The sequence below is a fragment of the Callithrix jacchus genome, chromosome 6 (assembly GCF_049354715.1).
Source record: "Callithrix jacchus isolate 240 chromosome 6, calJac240_pri, whole genome shotgun sequence".
NCBI classification, from domain to species: Eukaryota; Metazoa; Chordata; class Mammalia; order Primates; family Cebidae; genus Callithrix; species Callithrix jacchus.
In genome coordinates this window covers 129,765,915-129,786,685 of record NC_133507.1, presented here as the reverse complement: position 1 = coordinate 129,786,685, position 20,771 = coordinate 129,765,915, and the positions used below count along the sequence as shown (strand labels likewise).

The 20,771-nt window shown below is 35.8% G+C and overlaps 1 protein-coding gene across 50 annotated transcripts in view; it reads right to left on the bottom strand.

The window, feature by feature from the left end:
* The window catches only part of PIKFYVE (phosphoinositide kinase, FYVE-type zinc finger containing), a 102,328-nt gene that overhangs the window by 39,773 nt on the left and 41,784 nt on the right, over nt 1–20,771 (bottom strand). For 28 of the 50 annotated variants that reach the window (XM_078328324.1, XM_078328328.1, XM_078328331.1 and 25 more), the window contains 9 exons: nt 17,016–17,154; nt 15,065–15,222; nt 13,749–13,860; nt 12,142–12,289; nt 11,445–11,612; nt 4,503–4,562; nt 2,379–2,508; nt 1,441–1,621; nt 462–536 (listed from right to left, as the gene is read on the bottom strand). In XM_078328324.1, coding sequence (XP_078184450.1) covers nt 462–536; nt 1,441–1,621; nt 2,379–2,508; nt 4,503–4,562; nt 11,445–11,612; nt 12,142–12,289; nt 13,749–13,860; nt 15,065–15,222; nt 17,016–17,154 — 1,171 coding nt within the window. The remainder of the gene's footprint in view (nt 1–461; nt 537–1,440; nt 1,622–2,378; nt 2,509–4,502; nt 4,563–11,444; nt 11,613–12,141; nt 12,290–13,748; nt 13,861–15,064; nt 15,223–17,015; nt 17,155–20,771) is intronic. The other 22 variants (XM_078328337.1, XM_078328335.1, XM_078328344.1 and 19 more) reach the window with 5 other exon arrangements.

Below are 20,771 nucleotides of genomic sequence, written 5' to 3'. Positions count from 1 at the left end.
GTTATCTCACCCCATTCCTTTGTGCTAGTGCTACAAAGCTATAAGGTGAGAAGGCTAACAGAAGAAAACTGACAGTTCTGTAACTTAGCCATAAAAGAGATATCAGTTTTATAATGCTAAGCCTCTGGAAGGACTCCAGCCTATTAGAGAAACCCTGTCTCCCTAAGACATGGCAGGGTCAGGAGATAAATAATGCTAGTACGGTATTATTCTGTTGACCTAGAAGCCTGACCTCCCTCTTCCTCCTTCTGTCTGGTGAATTCCCATTATTCAAATTCCAACACATTCATCCTCAGCTCTGGGAAACCTTTCCTGAACCTCCCAAATTTTACCCCTATGGCAGACACAGCTGCCTTTCATTGTCCATTTTCCATTTCTTCCATCACTAAGGTACCCCAACTTGTTAGCTTAGCACACAGCCATGGTTTGCTGAACTTCACTACTGAACTGAATCACATTACCTTTTTATGTGCAATGTTCTTGGTACAAACAAAGCCATTGACAACCACAGAATCAAACTTCTTTCCACCTGGGATCTAATGGAGCAATTAAGAAAACAATAAAATTCAATGATAACATGCTTGGAATCTAGTCAGATGTATACTATTATTCCTTTCCTTTTTTAACCACTGTGTAATCAAATAAAAACAAAAAGTTTCAAAAATAACTCTTCCTTTCAACCAACGTTCAATGGCATCTCTGCATGACTGTTTTTCCAACCCCTGCTTTCTAGTGTACTATAACTAGGACTCAAAAGTACTCACTGACTGAATAAACTGGCGCCATGTGGCAGTTAACCGCTACTATTTAAATTAAATATCATAGGAAAAAAGCCCACACAGGACTCCATTAATATCTAAATCAGGGGTGTCCAATCTTTTGACTTCCCTGGGCCTCATTGTAAGAAGAATTGTATTAGGCCACACATAAAACATGCTATCACTGGCTGATGAGATTTTTTTTTTAATCGCAAAAAAATTCATAATGTTTTAAGAAAGTTTATGAACTGGTGCTGGACCACATTCAAAGCGGCCTTGGTTACCACATGCAGCCCACAGGCCACGAGTTGGACAAGCTCGATCTAAATAAAGCAAATACCCACTGCTTTTCATCAGAACAGTGATTATACTCTGTGAGAATAGGCTTTCTCATAACTGACGTGTCAAGAGGAGGAAGCAAGAAAGGAAGAACATGTATATGTTTGGGTTCCCAATTCATCTCCCATATAAGGCATCCTTTCCATTCCCCTCTCACTTCCTATGCCCGGCTTCCATGACTCCTGAGTGCACTGCTAACAAACAAAGCAGACACCAAAACCTCCTACTCCTCACCTAGCACCCCTCAGGGTAATGACTCTTTTTAGATTATCATGAAGAGAAAAATTACTATGAGTGTTGCTTCATCAGTTCCTAGCATTAGTAGCACATCAGCAGATCTCACTTTTTTGATGTGGACAAACTGACGGATATCCATGTCATCATCCTGGTTCTTCACATCAGGTCGGACTGTCTGAACAACCTGGCAGACCAATGACACGATGATGTCCCTCCAAGAGGATGACAGTGAGTCACTATGGAGCAACTGCTGGAGTAGTGCCATCATGTGGTTATGATTAGCTGAACTACAAAAATATAACAAAGAAGTTTGCATAGTTAATACTGCCAGAGACAATAATTCTGATGATAAAATGAGCAGTCCACAAAGAATTAAACATTTCAATTTTGGCTCAGAGTAAGATTTTTCTAGATCAATTTCATTCTTTCATTTTATTTTACCTTAAGGATTTTGCATATAAATGAAATCTGAGTATCTTCAACTAAGAAGTCGCCTGTAATTGACTGAAATGCAACTTTAACATGTAAAATGGGGACAGACAGGCACAGTATGGGGCTCTTGGTTTGTTTGTTTTTTCTGAGACGAAGTCCTGCTCTGTCACCTAGGCTGGAATGCAGTGGCACGATCTCAGCTCACTGCAACCTCCACCTCTCGGATTCAAGCAATTCTCCTGCCTCAGCCTCCCAAGTAGCTGGGATTACAGGTGCACATCACCATGCCCGCCTAATATTTGTATTTTTAGTAGAGAGAGTTTCACCACGTTGGCCAGGTTGGTCTCGAACTCCTAAACTTGTGATCCTCCCACCTCGGCCACCCAAAGTGCTGGGATTACAGGCGTGGGCCACTGCATCCGGCCAGGCTTCTTGGTTTTATAAGGAATTTACTCACAAGTCAAAATAGGCTTTGTTTCCTATGTAATCTAAGTATTTTTCACTTTATAAGGAAAAAGACCTCCCTTTTTAAGAGGAATGATGCACCCTGCTTATCAAGTCATTGAAGATAATAAACATGAAAAATTAAAATTAAAAATTTCATTGCCTTACAGCAACCTCTCCATGGCTTGTTTCTCCCCATTCTCCTCCCTCAGGAGCTCCAGGTTGTTATGATGCCAGCCCAAAGGTGTGAAAGGCAGCTCTTTGGATTTTTCCTCTACTCGACGATTAAATAAGGATTCTAAGTACAATATAAAATAAGAAGTTATTACTTCATTGTCATGTTTTATACCATCTACTCATGTATGTAGAAATTTCTCTTTATTAAATGCTTTAAGTTAGCCAACATAAATTATTGCTGTAAAAAGGCAAGAACACACAATAAACATATAAATAAAATGCATAAGAAAATACATACAAATACATAAATACACTAAAAATACAGAAATGCAAGAAATAAAAACAGTAGTAACTGGCAACAGCCAAGATCAGAAACAGAACTATGAAAATCAAATGTACATAACTAAGACTCTCAAGACAATAATTATAAGCACAATTATTATTTGCTGTAAAGAAAATAAAATGAAACTTTTGCTTTTCCTTTTATTTAATTTTTTAAAAGGAAGGTGTTAATTTTCCCTTTAAAATCACAAACTGGGCCCGGCACGGTGGCTCACGACTGTAATCCCAGTACTTTGGGAGGCCAAGGTCGGTGGATCACCTGAGGTCAGGAGTTCGAGCCTGGCCAACATGGCGAAGCCCCATCTCTACTAAAAACACAAAAATTAGCTGGGCATGGTAGCACATGCCTGTAAACCCAGCTATAAGGAAAGCTTAGGCAGGAGAATAGCTTGAACCTGGGAGGCAGAGGTTGCCGCGAGCCAAGAATGCGCCACTGTACTCCAGCTTTGAGACCCCATCTCAAAAAAAAATCACAAACTGAAAACTGCATTCAATAGAACTCTAAATGCTCGCAGAACACATGATAGTGTGGGTGATGAATTTTCAAAAAAGAAGCTCAGCTCAGACATCCCAAAACAACAGATGACAGTGTAAAAAGTCTACTATTCAGACAATCCTCAATAGTGTTTCTCTTTCAATATTGGCACAGAGGTTCTCAAACAAAATTTTAGCAAAACAGACTCAAAAAAATAAATATTAAAACATAAATAGCATTTATGTAGAGTTTTTGAAAATCTTTTAATAAGGTAAATAAAAATGAATCGAGACAAAAAATTATTAAATAATAAATGCTTAACAAAAAAAAGATGTTCACTAAATAACTGTTGAATAACGTGACCAAATAAGTGGAAAGAAAAAAAGTGGGAAATGCTTACAAAAATTCTCTAACCTGTCCCTTCTTAAAAGCAAAACAAACAAAAAAACTTCCACCAAACAGCCAACCAGATAACACAGTAAAGTATATGTCCATGACATGCGAAGTACAGGAACTGTGCATTTCAATTACATAAAGGGCCACTCTAAACTTCTAGCTGAACCAGATGCTTGGAGGTGAATTTAGAAGCACTGCCAAGCTAGCAGATAAGCTGCAGTGGCCTCCCTGTACTTGCTTGCCCTGCCCTCTCTCTTTGATCTGAAACCCTGGGAGCCAAGAAGGAAGGGAACTTTTCTCCCATTATCTGAGGCCTAACCAGCAGAGTACTATGGACCAATTAAGAATGTCTTTACTCTAGGAAGCTAAGCTAAGTAGGGAAGGAATAGGAGAAGGCTAATACTTTTCTATTCTCCTTTTGTGTCCAAAAGAAATTTATCAGCAGAGTTAGTTTTTTATTCTCTACTGCCTACTTCTCTTCCTCATTCCACAAGGCAAGCAGCATCCTTAACTGAATGAGATCTGCCTGTGGGCTTTCTGACAAATTTGACAATCCTTGATGATACGGTATGTAAATACTTAATATTATATTTACAATACACGAAAGTATAAACTGTATCTTTCAAATAATTAAGTTTGAATTCTACTTAAAAGTTTTAAACAATTAGTTTTCACATAAGAGATCACCTTCTCACAAACCAAGTCCAAGTTTACATTCTTGGTTCTCAACATTCTCAATCATCCTCAAATCATTATACATATTAAAAACTGTGTTCCCATGATACCACCATAGTCAAATACATTTTCAGCACCTTATCTGTGCCAATCAACATGCTAAGCCCTAACTATATCCTCATGAACAAAAAACACGCCATTCCACATACAGCTTTTTACAAAATTACCTTTGATGAAAGCGTCGCTTATTGAGAGCTGTTGTCCTCCAGTGTCAGAAATCAAATACTCTGCATACCAGGGAGACAACAGAGAGGAGGAAGGAAAGGAGAGACATATGACTATAATATGTCAGCATAATTATATACAGAATACACCCACACACAAAACATTACTCACACTAAACCCATCACTGCCTGGGAAATTCAAGAAAGCTTTAGGTCAAAATGCCTTTTTCTGCTTGTTCTACACACTTCATACTAAACTTAAGCAGACTTGCATTAATAACGCAATAGAGCCATGAAACAATTCTCCTTAATTCAAATGTCAGTTACAGAAACATTCTTCTCTTACCAAAACCAACCAGTTTATGAAAATTAAGATCCTCAGAGACTTGTATGACTATCATAAAAGATGACAGTTCTTTTATGTATAACTCCATGATTTAACAAATAATCACTTTGCCTATGCACAAAGGAGTTTACAGAGAACCCACCTGACAAAACAATATAAACTTTTTAAAAATTTCAGAATATAAGCTATAAAACAAATTAATACAAAAGTGACATTGGCAGGAATAAAGATAAAACTCATCACTATTTGTATTAGTTCCAAATGTTTTTGTTTTTCAAAACTTCTACCAAACACTGTCAAATTTTTGCTAGATATTAACTGAACACATTCTGAATGCTTTTATTATATTAAATATTTTTCTTACAAGTGAAACTTACTCTACTTCCCCATGAACTTTCTCTAGGTCTGTGACCAAGCATAGCTCAAAGGGGTTCTTTCCACTATGCAAATTAAAACACAACGCATATTAACTCCTTTAAAGGTAAAGGTTCTCCACAAAATTTTCTCCAAGTTCATTTATAAACAACTGGCTTTAAAGGTAACTATGTTTATGAGCCAATATGCTCAACCTTCCAACCAGGAAATAAAATATTTTACTTAGAAAGTTCAAGTGCACCATGCCAAATACAATAAAATCAAGTATGTGGGCAAGACAGATGTTATACTTTATTTCTACTCTTCCCTCACAGAAGTGAGTAACACCAAATCCTGTTAGTTCAATTAATGTATTGTTCTTTACCAGCCTTCTCACACTAAAGCTTAATCATATCCACATGAGACTCCAGAAATGGTGGATTCAAACCTACAGAAAATGCTGTATACTATCCACCTGAGGATCTGCCATATATGTATATGTTTCTTCGCCCCCAATCATTCAAAGTTACACACATCATGACACTTTACCACTAGTACATCAGCACAACTCTCATAAAAATAAGGGTATTCTTTTCTATAGCCACAATATTATTTACATATTTGAGAAAATTCACAATGTCTTAATAGCACAGAATTGGCCCGTACTCAAATTTATCCAACTGTCCCCAAAATGGTTTTAATCAACAGTTTTTTTTCTCAAGCCTTGATGCAATAAAGTTCACACATGGCATTTGGTTCCTGTATCTCTTCAGTCTCTTTTAATCTTGAACAGACTTTTTTCCTTTACATAAAATGAATTTTAAAAGAACCCAGATCAAATGTTCTGTGGAATGTCTCACATTCTGAGTATAGTCAATTGTTTTCTCATGGTGTTTTTAACTTGCTCCTCTATCCCATGTTTTCCTATACACGGAACTACATCTAGAGGTGTGTGGAAGCCATGCTTTTCACCTTCTTCTCTAGGTTCTACTTGCTAACTTCCCAAGGATAGTTCAGAATCCTGCTTGAAACACATAATACAATATATTTTAATCGTACAACTCTCCAAGACCAATAATGGAAAATTAAGCCAGTTTTATGATCTATTGAAAATAGGGTTTTCTCACCTAAGATAGAAAGCATAAGCAATTTTTTTTTTTAAGCACAAATATTCCAACCAATTTTATAAATCCATTTTTCCTCAGCCTTAAACAATATAGGACAATCCATAAGAAAATATTTAATAAGTAATCCATAAGAAAATATTTAATAAGTACTACCTGCAATTTCAGTGTAAAGATAAAAACCATTCCCACTTGTATTTATATAAATGGAATGAAAACCAGAAGCAGAAGAATTCTATTATTCTTTCACATAACTACCAGTCTCTCTGGAAATCTCTGTTTTCTGGTAATCCATGTTCATCTTGACTATAACACTGAGCAAACTATGACATTTCAACTTCACAAGAAAAAGTGTAAAGGTAATAACTCTTGTTAGTATGCTAAAAACTAACTAAGGAAGAACTATGAAAGCCAGCTACATTTATTAAGAGATTTATAAAGTCTTCAAAGTATAAGGCTGCAAATGACCTAAGAGTTCAATTTAATAATTATCTTCTTCCTAATGCTAGAACCACCTCTATAATATTCTCAGTGAGTAGGCTAAAGGATTATAATTTCTTTTTAATTCTAGATCTAGATTTTTTATTTCACAGATTTAGAATTGAAAGAAAACTTAGAAGTCCCCAAGTCTATGTAACTCATCACCCGATGTGGGCATCAGTCCTCAATAACCACGACAGGTGGACATTCAGACACAACCTGGACACTTCCCAGGCACACTGGCAAAAGTTCACTACTCCTAACTACTGAATCTAGTTCTTCCTTCAGTCATATGCAAAATAAATATAATTCCTTTCAGCTACTCTTCAGATACCTAAAGGCAACACCAAGCCTTCTTTTCTCCATTTTAAATTGTCCAACTTTCCTTAGCATGGTTTTCAGATGTCTTAGGATCCTGGCAACCCAGTTCTATTCATTCTATTCTAAATCAGAACTGAACACAAAACTTTAAACTGGGTTCTCATTCTAGACATTATATGGCCACTAATGAAATCTGTGATTGCCCTGGAGGATGTGGAGGGAGGGAGGTAGCACATCACACTAGCAAATTTGCAAATAACTAAAATTTAGATAGATCTTTATCACACAAATTATTAATAGTTGCTTTCTCCAAAGTACTAATAGTAAACGTTTTAAGCCTAATCACATTATTTTATGTTTAACTGTGTTAACTTTCATCTTGTTAGTCTCAGTCTATTGCCTGAGAAAATAAATATCTTTAAATGTCAATTCTGCTATCCAACACACTAGCTATTCTCTCCAGATTTTAATTATTTGTGGATCTAAAAAACATTAAAAGTGCTAACCAAAAAAAAGTGGTGAACTTAATACAGAGAATCAAATCTCTATAACATAACGTAGAAGCATCCGCTTCCTGCTGACATCAAATAATTAATTATCCTCTCAATATTTTGTAAAGCAAGCTACAGATCCATATGTTAATACTAGTAGTGGTATCATAAGTTCTTACATTCACCAAACACACTACACTCTGTGTGTTTCATATTGAAAGCTCATACTAAGTAGAAGGGTGGTTACCAGAGGTTGAGGGAGTGAAGGGAATGGAGAGATGCTGGTCAAAGGGTATAAAGTTTCATTCAGACAGGGGGAATAAGTTTTTGAGACATACTGCACACCATGATGACTAAAGTTAATAGTGTATTGTATATTTCAAAATTGCTAAGAGTAAATTTCAAAGGTTCTCATCACTAAGAATAATAAGGATTTTTTTTTTTTTTTTTTGAGATAATGTCTCACTCTGTTACCCAGACTGGACTGCAGTGACAAAATCATGGCTCAGTGCAGCCTCAACCTGCTGAGCTCAAACAATTTTCCCACCTCAGCTTCCCAAATAGCTGGGACCACAGGAGCATACTACCACACCCAGATAATTTTTTTGCATTCTTTGCACAGATGGGGTTTTGCCACATTGCCCAAACTGGTCTCAAACTCCTAGACTCAAGCAATCCATGTGCTTCAGCCACCCAAAGTGCTAGGATTATAGGTGTGAGCCACTGCGCCTGCCCCAACAAAAAGGATTTGAAATGACGAATATGTTCATTAGTTTGGTTTAATAAACATATCCATCATTTCAAATCTTTATTTATTCCTTAATCATTCCATATTTTATATATACATTGTAATATCTTTTTATATCCCATAAATATATACAATTATAATTCATCAATTTGTAATTTAAAAGTAAAGCTCAGACTCTAAAGCCTATGCTTCAAACAAATATAACCACTGCCTTTGCCTCTTTTAACATACTTCAAGTATGAAATTGTCCTCTTTGTCTACAAAGAGATCATTAAATGTCTTATTAACATCAACAAAGATAGTATCTATCATAGTCTTCTGATTTATCAATCTCATATCACCATAAAAAAAGGAAATGGGGTTGTTTTGGAATGACTTATTTTGGTTAACCAATGCTGGTGCCTAATCACCACCAACCCCTTTTCTAAATATCACAGTACATTCTGTTCACTACACTTCTCTATATTTTGCCAGCTTCCAATGTCACATCAAGAACCCACCTTTTTCAAAAAAACACTAATGCATCTATCACTATAGTCATCTAGACTCTCTCCACCTCTTTGAAACTCTTCAAAGATAACAAACTCTGGCTCCATGATCCCACATCAAAAGTCTTTCAATAACCTGGCATATAGTTTGCCTAAACCTAGCAATAGACTTACTTTAAAAATTCACTAATTCTCTAATCTCTTCATTATCCTGGACTTCACTTTCCTCTTAACCATGTGTATTCTTTCCTGGTAAGATTAATCTAAAAAGCGGAGAGGAAAAAAAAAAGCCTTTTTAAGTCATCAATCAGTATTACATAAACTTTCCCAAGTACCTGGCCTAGTTTTTCTTTCTACCAAACTTTAAATTTTTCTCAGATATCCTTGGTATTTTCTCCAAACTTCAGTGCAAGCTGGGCTTCTAGTATCCTGTCATTTTTCTTAAAAGTGCTGGCCCCTCTTTCAGATTCATTCTCCTATCAAGTTTCCACTTACAACTTTCATAGACAATCTTTTTAAAGGATTGAAAGCCAGGCACAGTGGCTCATGCCTATAATCCCAGCACTCTGGGATGTCAAGGCAGATGGATCACTTGAGGTCAGGAGTCCAAAACCAGCCTGGCCAACATGGTAAAACCCCATCTTTACTAAAAATACAAAAAAAATTAGCTGGGCATGGTGGTATGCACCTGTAATCCCAGCTACTTGTGAGGCTGAGGTAAAAGAATCACTTGAACCTGGGAGGTGGAGGTTGCAGTGAGCCAAGATTGCACAACTGCACTCTAGGTGGAGCAAAAGAGCCAGACTCTCTCTTTAAAAAAAAAAGGATTGAGATCAGGGAGGTTCCAAAGGAGTCATATTTGTGTCGTCTGCAGGTGCTTCTCCTGTCAATTTCCTTGGAGATGCAATCTGGAGTCGTAGCAAAACAATATCATTTTTGGAGCCTCCTGTTCCATTCGACTCTGAATGTTCTCAAGTTAGGTTTTCAAAAGTAAGTATCTGACTGTGCTCAGCAGTCTATCTTCGCTATTACAAATTCTATGATGACAGGTCACTTTCTTCAAGATTTTCAAAACTTCTTTAACATTTCAAAAGGTGAAATCATCAGCAAGTCAACAGTATACTTCACAATCTGCTTACAGCAAAATGTAATTGCCAACAGGTGTGTCCAGAGAATAGCTATTCATCATGTGTGTGCCCCTGACCCATATCTGTAAGTTTATATTCAAAACCTTAATAATATCCTCCATGTGACTACCATCTAAAGCTAATTCTCACACAATTGTCCTATCTGCTTTCCCATCCTTTCATACTCACCCAAATATTCTCCATCATTTTTCCAATTTCTGTTTTGAGGATATCCATAAAGATGTCTGTCTTACTCATGTTCAATGCTAGTCAAGTCTCCTCATTTATCACACCCTCTCTACGTTTCTTATTTTTAAATAACATATATCTTTTTATTACTATAACTCTTAAGTGCCATTTTACCACATCTGATAATGGCTAATAGTGACAGTTATGAGAAATTTGTTGGAGAAATATAAACTTGTATCAAATCATTTTAGTATAAATATTAAGTGCAAAAGCTTCTGTTTCCTGATTATATTTTTAGGCTCAAAATAGAGTGTGCAAAACTTAGGCAAGCATTTCAGATCTAAGTAAGGAGACAATTCAACTTTAGACAGTTATATGTTTAAAATACAAACTCCAGGTAAAATCATGGAATAAAGTGCTTCATCTTTATAATAATTTTTCAGTTATTATGACATAACAAAATCCCACAATTATTTATTTACTCATGTATTTTTTATTTATTCACTTTTACACAATGCCACAATAGGACTATAACTTAAATTTGCTTTTAATTATATCCAGTAGAGTGAACCTCATCACCCATTTTAAAAACAGGCATTTTCTTATGTGCTGCTATGTTAGATTTTAGTAGTGTTTACCTTCTTTCTCCTTTCACACCAAGTGTATTTTAAATATGGTCACTATTATTTTTGAGTCAGTAGACTAAAGCACCAAATAAGATAGCTAAAAATAATAAATTCATTTTACATTAGAGAAGAAATTATTTTAATAAATATAGAATATACTTAATAAGCATTATGAGTTATTATGGAGACATTTTGGAATATGTGAATGATTTTCCCCCAATCTAGTTCAAGCATCCTAATGGGTTTAGTGAAATATTATGTTATTGGGTAACAGCAAAGGCAAATAGGCTTTAAAATGTTAAATGAAGAAAGAGAAAAGAATAGAGCAGAACATCCATGTTATAAATGCAAAGAAATGCCACCTTGGAAGTTGCACATTATGGGAAGAACAGTCAGATGTAGTTCCTTTTAAAGACTACAAGCTTTAAACTGGGCGTGGTGGTGCTGAGGGAGAAAACAAGAAATAAAAGGAATCAACCAAAAAAGGTATGGGGAGGAGGTGTGGGAGAAATGAGAAAGGGTAGAACAAAACCCACACCAAATCCCCTTAGCCATATGGGACAGAGGAAGCCAGAAGGACAGGCTGGCATGAGATCCTATGGCCCAGCTGTCCAGCCTGTGTTTGGATTCCAGATGGTGACTACCTCCTACCTTTTTGGTCAGCAGGGTGAGGGGGCACATGTGGGTACTTGGAGGGCTTCTTGATATGGAAGTTCACGTTGTCCAGCTCCACGTTCAGGCTGATAGAAGCGGCTGAGTCACTGTCCACTGTGGACTGGAAACTGCTGACTGATGTGCGCTTGCTAGGACTGGCAGAATCTTTTAGTGTTGGGAAGGGGAAAGAAATATAGGGAGAGGAGGGGAGTAAAAATGGGTTTTATCAGGGTATTGGAGGAAAGGAGAAAAATGTTTTTTTAATATACAAGCCCAATGTGCAATACCAAAATGGATACAGTATTTTCATGTACTTCTGTGTAGACTTAATAAAAATTTGAACAAGTTAAATATTAAATCAATTTTTAAAATGAAGAAATATATTGGAGGTTCTGCAGAGAGAAAGTCTGATATCATAGTGAAGAGATGAGAAAGTTGTCTGCTGCCATATTATTAGTTCAGTTATTTTTAAGCTGCTGCAAACTACAGACTATGGTAAAATCTAGAAATGTCAGCCTAAACAAGTTGGTTTAAGAAAATACTGTATCTAAGACAAGGACTGCTGTCACATGTTTCCATTTAGTTGGAGCCATAAATCATAAAGCAGAATTATTTCAACAGACAAGATAATCATTTTATCATACATACACAGTAATGACCCATCAAAACTAAAACGTTAGAAAATTAAACTCACTAGCCAAATTATCGTCACCTTCTTCAGCTATCTGTTCTGTGTCACTGTCATCAAACTTTATGTCTTTAAACCAGGATGGCTCAGAATGTCCTTCCACAGAGTTCACCGAGTCGCTGTCTGGAGAAGGTGTCTCAGAAAATTCTGTACTCTGAAAAGATGAAGACAGGATCCAAGCAGTTGGCCCTCAATGGCAACAATGTTGAGGCCGTCACATTACAAATAAATTGAAGTCCAATATTTCTACCACCTAACAATTGAATTTATATATTTATATATAAATAAACAAAAACTAAGTTATAAACCAGAATCATTCTGACGATTTCACTCTTTAAAATTGTAATTTTCATTAGCTAGAAGGCTTAGGTAGTAAATTAAAAACAAAACTTTTTTTGACACAGATTTCATAGTGCTTCATTTCATGTCTTAGTCCTGAGAGTGAAGATAGCTTAGAATTTATTTTAACTCTGGGGCAACTCTATCCAGAACACATCTTGGAAAGTAACTTTTAATCAATCATTACAGCAGTCTTTGGAGTCATTTGTCTCTTCTAACCACTGACTTTCCAATTTTAGTTCACAAAGGTGTTACTAAACATTACACATTTGACCCCTGAAGAAGGGTTTAAACTGCATGGCTCTACTTATACGTAGATTTTCTTCTGTCTTTGCCACCCCTGAGACAGCAAAAGCAATCTCTTCCTTTCCTTCCTCCTCCTCAGCCTACTCAACATGAAACAAGGATGAAGACCTCGTGATGATCCATTTCCACCTACTAAAGAGTAAATATAGTTTCTCTTCCTTATGATTTTCTTCATAATATGTTTCTCTAGCTTACTTTATTGTAAGAATATGGTATATAATACATATAACCTATAAAATATGTATTAATTGCCTGTTATTGATAAAGATCCCAGTCAACAGTAAGCTATTAGCAGTTAAGTTTTGGGGAAGTCAAACATTATCCATGAATTTTCAACTATGCAGGAGGTCAGTATCCCTAACTCTCAAGGGTGAGCAATGCACGTGTGTGTGTGTGTGTGTGTGTGTGTGTATAACCTATATATTATATATATATCAAATTACAGAAACCAAGAGTAAAAGTGTATCTTTTCTTTAAAGTTCTATTTTTAAATAATTTCTACTTCCCTAGAAGTAGAAAAAATACATATTCATCAGTATACCATTGTTATACAATAGTGCTAGTCAAAATTATCTCAATAGATGCCATAAAATTTTTCATTTTTTATACTCTCAGTTCTAAAAACATAGGCATAATAAAACTGAAAACCATTAAAGTTAAATGATAAGCAACTTATGATACCATAAAGCCAAATTTAACAACTACCACACCAACTGAATAGAGTATTTGATTCTCATTTTTTCCTTTTTAGTCTGATCAAATTTAAAGTAAACAATAAAATGTTTGATTCTAATGGCAGCATTTTCATCAATGCTGCCTATCATGTAAAAAATGTTTTCACTTTCCTCAAACAGAAAAAAATGTTAGAAAAATTGTCTTCGAGTAAAGTACTCTTTATTCCCACTGATGAAGAAAGACTATAAAATAAGCTTGCTACATTCTAATGGGCAGTAAACACTGAAAAGTACCTGCAGTGGTCTATACAGCGCATATTCATCTCTGAAAAGCTGGTCATGATGGCTAACACAATCCAGCCAACGTCCATCAACCATTGCTTGTCCAATTGCTATAGCTTGTGCCCTGAATCAAGACCCACAAAAATGAAGTTTTAAAAGTCAGTCAGAATAGTTTTATAAATACCAGATAAGTTCTAATCAGAGTTAGATTTTCCATGGCCCTTGGATAAGTAAAGGATAAAACAAGAGAGACTTAAAGCAAATTAAAAGATTCTTCCAGGTACTATAGTAAAGAAGAAGAAACTACTGGTAAGGCAAGTCCTAACAAAACCTACTTTTAATAACAGCAAGCATGGACTGAGCGTTCAATCCATGCACAACCCTGTGCTTAACAGAGTAAACAATGTTGAGAAAAGCTCCTACCTTCAAGGAGCTTCGTTTTAATAAGAGAATACCAAATATTACAGATACAGGCATAAAATATATGTATGTAGATATGTGTGTATATATATGTGTATCTACATGTATATATGTGTATGTGTATATATACATATCTACATATATGTGTGTGTGTGTGTGTGTGTGTGTATATACATGAAATAGACAATGATACATTACATTATATGGCATTTCACAATTTATAAAGCACTTCAGCCAATATTACTTCATCCCTACAGTTTATTCACAGAACCACATAATTTTCCTCATGTTGTAGAAATCTCAAAGAAATTGAATAACTCGACTAAAAGCACAAAGCTAAAAAATATATATAGCCAAAATTACAACCAGGGCTTCGCTACTTAAAGTTATTTCTCTCTCTACTTTTTTACATACCGTTTTCTTACCATGAGAGGAAGAGTAGCTAATCTGAGAAAATAGTAAAAGCTAGGGGATACATTTATTTGAAAAGCATGACCTGTTACTCTTTTTATAAATGATTTATGAGGCAGGCAGGACCTGACAGGCATAGCTTATGGACGCAATACTCAACACAGGTTACAATGTCTAGATTAGCCAACAGTAGCAGGGGAATTCTTTGGCCTTAGGTTCCAGCTACATTCTCCAATCCTGCTTTAGTAGAGTTCTTCTGCTTTTAATAAGGTAAATTATGATCCCATTTGGCTCCTTGTACTCCTTGCATCTGTTCTCTACTGGTTAAAACTCAGATTGTTGGAGGGTTAACTAATTAGCAACCTAAACCATCAATTACAAAAAACAAAGAGCATCCTAACTCTACAAAGAAATCTGTAACTCTTATTATCTTCAAATATGTTTTCTCATTCAAAATAAATAAATAATATTGAAACCTCTTTCTAAGATCAGAATACCTTGTGGCAATGTGCCCATTTCGGATTAGCCAGTTGACTAACTCCTTTCCTACAATGCAGTTTGGATGCGTTCTCAACCAGTAGCGGTGATCCTGAAACTCCATTCCACTGCTGTGATGGCAGATTTTTTTCCACAGGTCCTTTAACTGAACACTGTCCTGCAATCACATTAACAGCAAGTAGTTACTCTTCAGAAAAATGCTATATGCCTTTTCAGATGTTTTCCTGTGATTTTTAGACTCATAAAAGGAAACCCAATTTGGACTTCTTTACAGTAGCTAACTCACATGATTTAATACAAATGACACATACGTGGGAACAGCTTGAACTCAGCTCATCTAATTCCAAATATAACTTTTTCTCTTGAAAACCAACTATTCCAAATACTTCTTTTTTCAGTCAATGGCACATATTATCAACCTCCTCCTTATGTATTCTTCTTTGAAAATGGGGCAAGGCAGAGGGAGACAACAGTCAATCACACTAACCTAAGGTAACTGTTCCTAGAGGCTTTCCCTCCACCAGATTCTCACCATGTACCCAACTGCCAGGTTAGCTTTTTTATACTCCCTGCTCAAAACAATTCTGAATGTTCTTCAGCAATACAGGTTCAAATCTAAATCTCTAAGTACAGAATTCACTGCCTTCCACCAGGCAGTCCCAAATAACTTTCCTTTCTCATTGCCCCCAGACTCCTACTTAAATTCTCTCCCAATTAAAAAATCCTACTTCTGGCCATGGAAAATGCCACACTTATTCTCATCTCTGTACCTTTCTTGACAACTTCAAATAAGGTTCACCATCCTCACTGCCTATCCAAAACTATTCCATCTCTCAAGGTCCAGTTCAAGCCCTTCGATTTAAGCCTTTTCCTGATTTCCTCACTAGTAATGAGCTTTCTATTTTTTGAATTCTTATATGACATACAATCATATTATTTATCTGATACTCTTTTATTATTAAAGTATTACTACTTCCACTATTGAGGCTCTTCCTAATGATCTTATTTTTACCTTTTGTGGGTTTGCTGGTTTGTTTGTTGTCTTAGAGACAAGGTCTTGCTATGTTGCCCAGGTTGGAGTGCAGTAGCTGTTCAAAGGCATGATCACAGCACCCTACAGCCTCAACCCCCTGGCCTCAAGAGTCCTCTCGCCCTAGCCTCCTAAGTAGCTGGGATTATAAGTGCATGCCACCATACCTGGCTCTTATTTCTACTTTTAAATTATAAGCTTGAGGACACAGCTATATCTTCCATTTCTCTGAGTCACTCTTAGAATTGAACTCAGTATTTTATGCACAGATAAATTCAATTATTATTTTTTCACGTATAGTATTAAATGTCTGAAAAATGCTATATGAGTATAACAAACATGCTTCAAAGCTTAAATAGCAATATGGGACCTAAGCATTAAGCTCTCTTTTTATGTAGGCAATTGAATTCTGATTTTACCAGATAAAAGGGGTAAAGAAAATTAATGCAATGAATATAGAATACTTGACCTATCACTCAGGTAATCCCAGTACAACTGAAGCTAATACTTCTGTTTAACTGATATGCTATTTCATTTATATATCTTTTTTAAAAGACTCAATGACAGGCCAGGTGCAGTGACTCACGCCTGTAATCCAAGCACTCTGGGAAGCTGAGGGGGGCAGATGACTTGAGGTCAGACCAACCTTGCCAACATGGTGAAACCACATCTCTACAAAAAATACAAAAAGTTAGTCAGGTATGGTGGCATGTGCCTGTAATCCTAGCTACTTGGGAGGCTGAGGCACCAGAATCACTTGAATCCAGCAGGCAGAGGTTGCAGAGAGCCAAGATCGCACCACTGCACCCGAGGTTGGGGGACATAGTGAGACTCTGTCTCAAAAATTAAAAAAAGATTCCGTCACATAAACACTCTCTATGCTCAAAACCAGCAATGGGTCAAGGATACTGGACCAGTACCAGAAGAATTTTGCGTTCATCTTCAGTGGTCTCTGTCCTAACATATGTTCGGTTAGCCTGGGGACTGACAGATGTCTCATATGTAGGTACCATAGGAGAACCAGATCTATCCAGTGACAGGTTAGTAATGCTGGCTGATCTGGAAATAAAAACAAAAAGTGAAATCACAGGTGTAAATTCTTCTTCGATAAATAAAATTACAGAGAAAATTCATTTTTAAATAAATATTTATTTACCAATGTTAAGGGTACTTTTAAAAGTAGTTATGATGGTTATGCATGATGTTATCATTGAAGGAAATTTGGTAAAGGATACCCAGAAACTCTGAATGATATTTGCAATTCTATGTAAGTCTGTATTTAGCAATTCTAAAAGTGTGTGTATAAAACTACTTGGAAATAAGTTTAAAAGGAAGTAGTTATGGAAAAATTACAGGAAAACAATTATATAGCTCATATATCAGTAATATTTCAAAAGAAATAGACACAAAGTCTTCTTGTTAAAATGCTGCAAGTTAGTGGATTTTTTTTAACTGACAAATATAAAGAATGACAACTAAATGCAAAATAATCTCCAGGATCAGGGTCAGGAAACTATGGCCCACAGGCCAAATCTAGGCTTCCTGTATTTGTATAGCCCATGAAGTAAGAAGGTTTTCATAGTTGAATTATCTGCAATGCAATCAATCTGATGAAAGGAACACTAATTTTGAAGCCCAAATAAGCAAAATGTTATTCCCCAAGAAAAGAATTATTTTCTTCTCTCTAGTAGACCTATATTTGAAATATTATCCTCAAATATTATTACATTATTTTGTCAGTTAAAAAAAAAAAATTACAATAAATGTGTTTTTTCTCGTAGTATCAGTATTCATACATATCCTTAATTCTGACTCTTGGCAAAGTTACCAAACAAATGACTTAGAAGTGGAATACCAACAGCATCAAACAAGCTTTAATTCATTTAAAAGAAAAAGTAACTAAAAATTTAGTTAACTTCTGTCTAGAAAAAATTAAACCCAATTTTAGCTTCCACGTAAAGAATAAAAGGCAAAAATACCTATGATGTATTAGACTATATAACTCCTTCATTACAGCAGAATCTGTACTTCCCAAATTTAATCTTCACAGCATCCTATGAAATATGTATTGCTAGCTCTATTTTACAGATAAAGATATCAAGAATAAGAGATTAATCTGTCTAAAGTAGCTGGACTAATATGTTTAAAACCTAAACTCAACTAATATGTATCAGGGCTGCCACCTACAATTAGGTGTCAACTGAAAACCAAGATTTCCCTGTATGAAGATAAAATATTTTTTAAATAATTTAAATTATTCACAGGTTTAACAAAGTGTCAGCTGATAGGAAAACACTGATATCAAATAGTCGATAAGCAATTTTTTTTTTGAGACAGAGTCTCTTTCTGCCACCCAGGCTGGAGGGCAGCGGCGCAATCTTGGCTCACTGTAACCTCCGTCTCCCGAATTCAAGCAACTCTCCTGCCTCAGCCTCCAGAATAGCTGGAACTATAAGCACATGCCACCATACCAGGCTAATTTTTTGTATTTTTAGCAGAGACGGGGTTTCACTGTGTTAGCCAGAATGGTCTTGATCTCTTAACCTTGTGATCCACCTGCCTTGGCCTCCCAAAGTGCTGGGATTACAGGCATGAGCCACCACACCTGGCCAACAAGCAATTTTTTTAAATAATCGGTTATTTATTTCTTGGCCTAGTCTTTCAGTGAAAGCTTGCTATCATGTCTTAATTAATTTTAATCTCTTTTCCAATGGGTGCATCATCCATACATTCTACTTCTCTATCATTCTAACTATCCCTGTATATATTCTAATATAGTGGCAACAAGAATAAAAGAAAATTAGTCAATTTTGCTGTCAAAAGCTCTAAAGGGAGGCTAGTAACAAGAATACTGATTAAAATTATATTTGGAGACAACATTCATTGACTAAATTACATCTTTCCTAAGACTTACAACAATCTTAGCATTAATTCAAAACACAGAGAAAGAAACTGTAAATTAGCATAGTTATCCCAAAACTTCTAAACATGCTAACAGGAATACTGTAATTTTCCCTATCTTTTTAAAAAGCCATCTCTTGCCTCCACATCCCTCTTCTGCATTTCCCTCTACTTTACAGCAAAACTCCCGTCTCCAGTAATTCTTCCATTATCTCTTGAACCCCAAACAACCCACTAAAACTGCCTATCAAGATTACCAATGTTGGCCGGGCATGGTGGCTCATGCCTGTAATCCCAGCACTTTGAGAGGCCAAGGCAGGAGGATCACAAAGTCAGGAGTTCGAGACCAGCCTGACCAACATGGTGAAACTCTATCTCTACTAAAAATACAAAAATTAGCTGGGCATGGTGGCACATGCCTGCAATCGCAGCTACTGAGGCAAGAAAATTGCTTGAACCCAGGAGGTGGAGGTTGCAGTGAGCCAAGATCATGCCACTGCACTCCAGCCTGGGCAACAGAGCAAGACTCCCTCTCAAAAATAAAAAAAAAAAATTAAGATTACCAATGTTGTCGTTAAATCCAATAGTCAGTTTTCACTCCTCATCTTACTTAACGTATCAGCCACATAACTCCCCTTCTTTGAAAAACTTTCTCCACTTGACTAATAAGATAAATACCCTCCTGGTTTTCCTGTTACCTCACTGGCCTCTCCCTCTGTCTCCCTTTCTGGTTTCTTTTGATTTCTCCCATCTCAGTCCTTAGTCTTTATTTCCTCTTTTTTCACACTCATTCTTTTGATGATCTCCATCCAAGTTCATAGCTTGAAACACCATAATGACAACATCCAAGTTTGTATCTCCAGCCTGCACCCCTCTCCTAAATTCTGGACTCATATACCCAACTATTTGCTATATTGGGAAGTAGTATAGTATTATTTGAAAGTAAATGTGGATTACCTGTAAGTTATTGCAAACTCTAGGGCAATCACTAAAAATGTAAAAAGAATATAACTGATATGCTTTTAAAAAGAGAAAATAGAATAATTTAAAATGCTCAGTTAAAAACATAAAGGTGGAAAAGGTGTGGAAGACAAAAACAGGAAGAAAGAACAAGGGCAACAAGTAGAAAACAGTAATAAATGTGGCAGATATTAATCTAACTACATCAGTAATCACCTTACATGTCAATAGTCTAAATACACCAACTAAAAGACAGAGATGGTTAGAATGGATCAAAAAACAAGATGGATTAAAAACGCATTGTACAAGAAATCCAATTGAAATACAAAGACACATACATATTAAAAAATAAGTGAATGGTCAAAATGTCACTATTTATCCCATAAATACGTACAATTATGTGTAAATTTTAAAAATTAATTTTTTTAAAATTTTAAATGAAATCAAAGGAGGATACATGAAAAAAAGTAAGTAGATAGAGAAAGATATACCATGTTAACACTTATTTTAAAAAAAAGCAGAAGACAGACTTCAGAGCAAGGAAAGTTATCAAAGATAAAGAGGGATATTACATAATGATAAATCAATATTCCAAAAGATATAACAATCCTTAATATGTATGCTCCTAACAATAGAGTACCAAAATATATGAGGCAAAAACTGATAGAACTACAGGAGAAACAGATGAATCCATTAGTACAGTTGGAGACTTTAACCCCTCTATCAGAAACAGACACATCTCCAGCAGAGAGAAAATCAGTAACAACAGAGCTGAACTCAACAACACCAGCGATCAGGTGGGTATACAGGACATC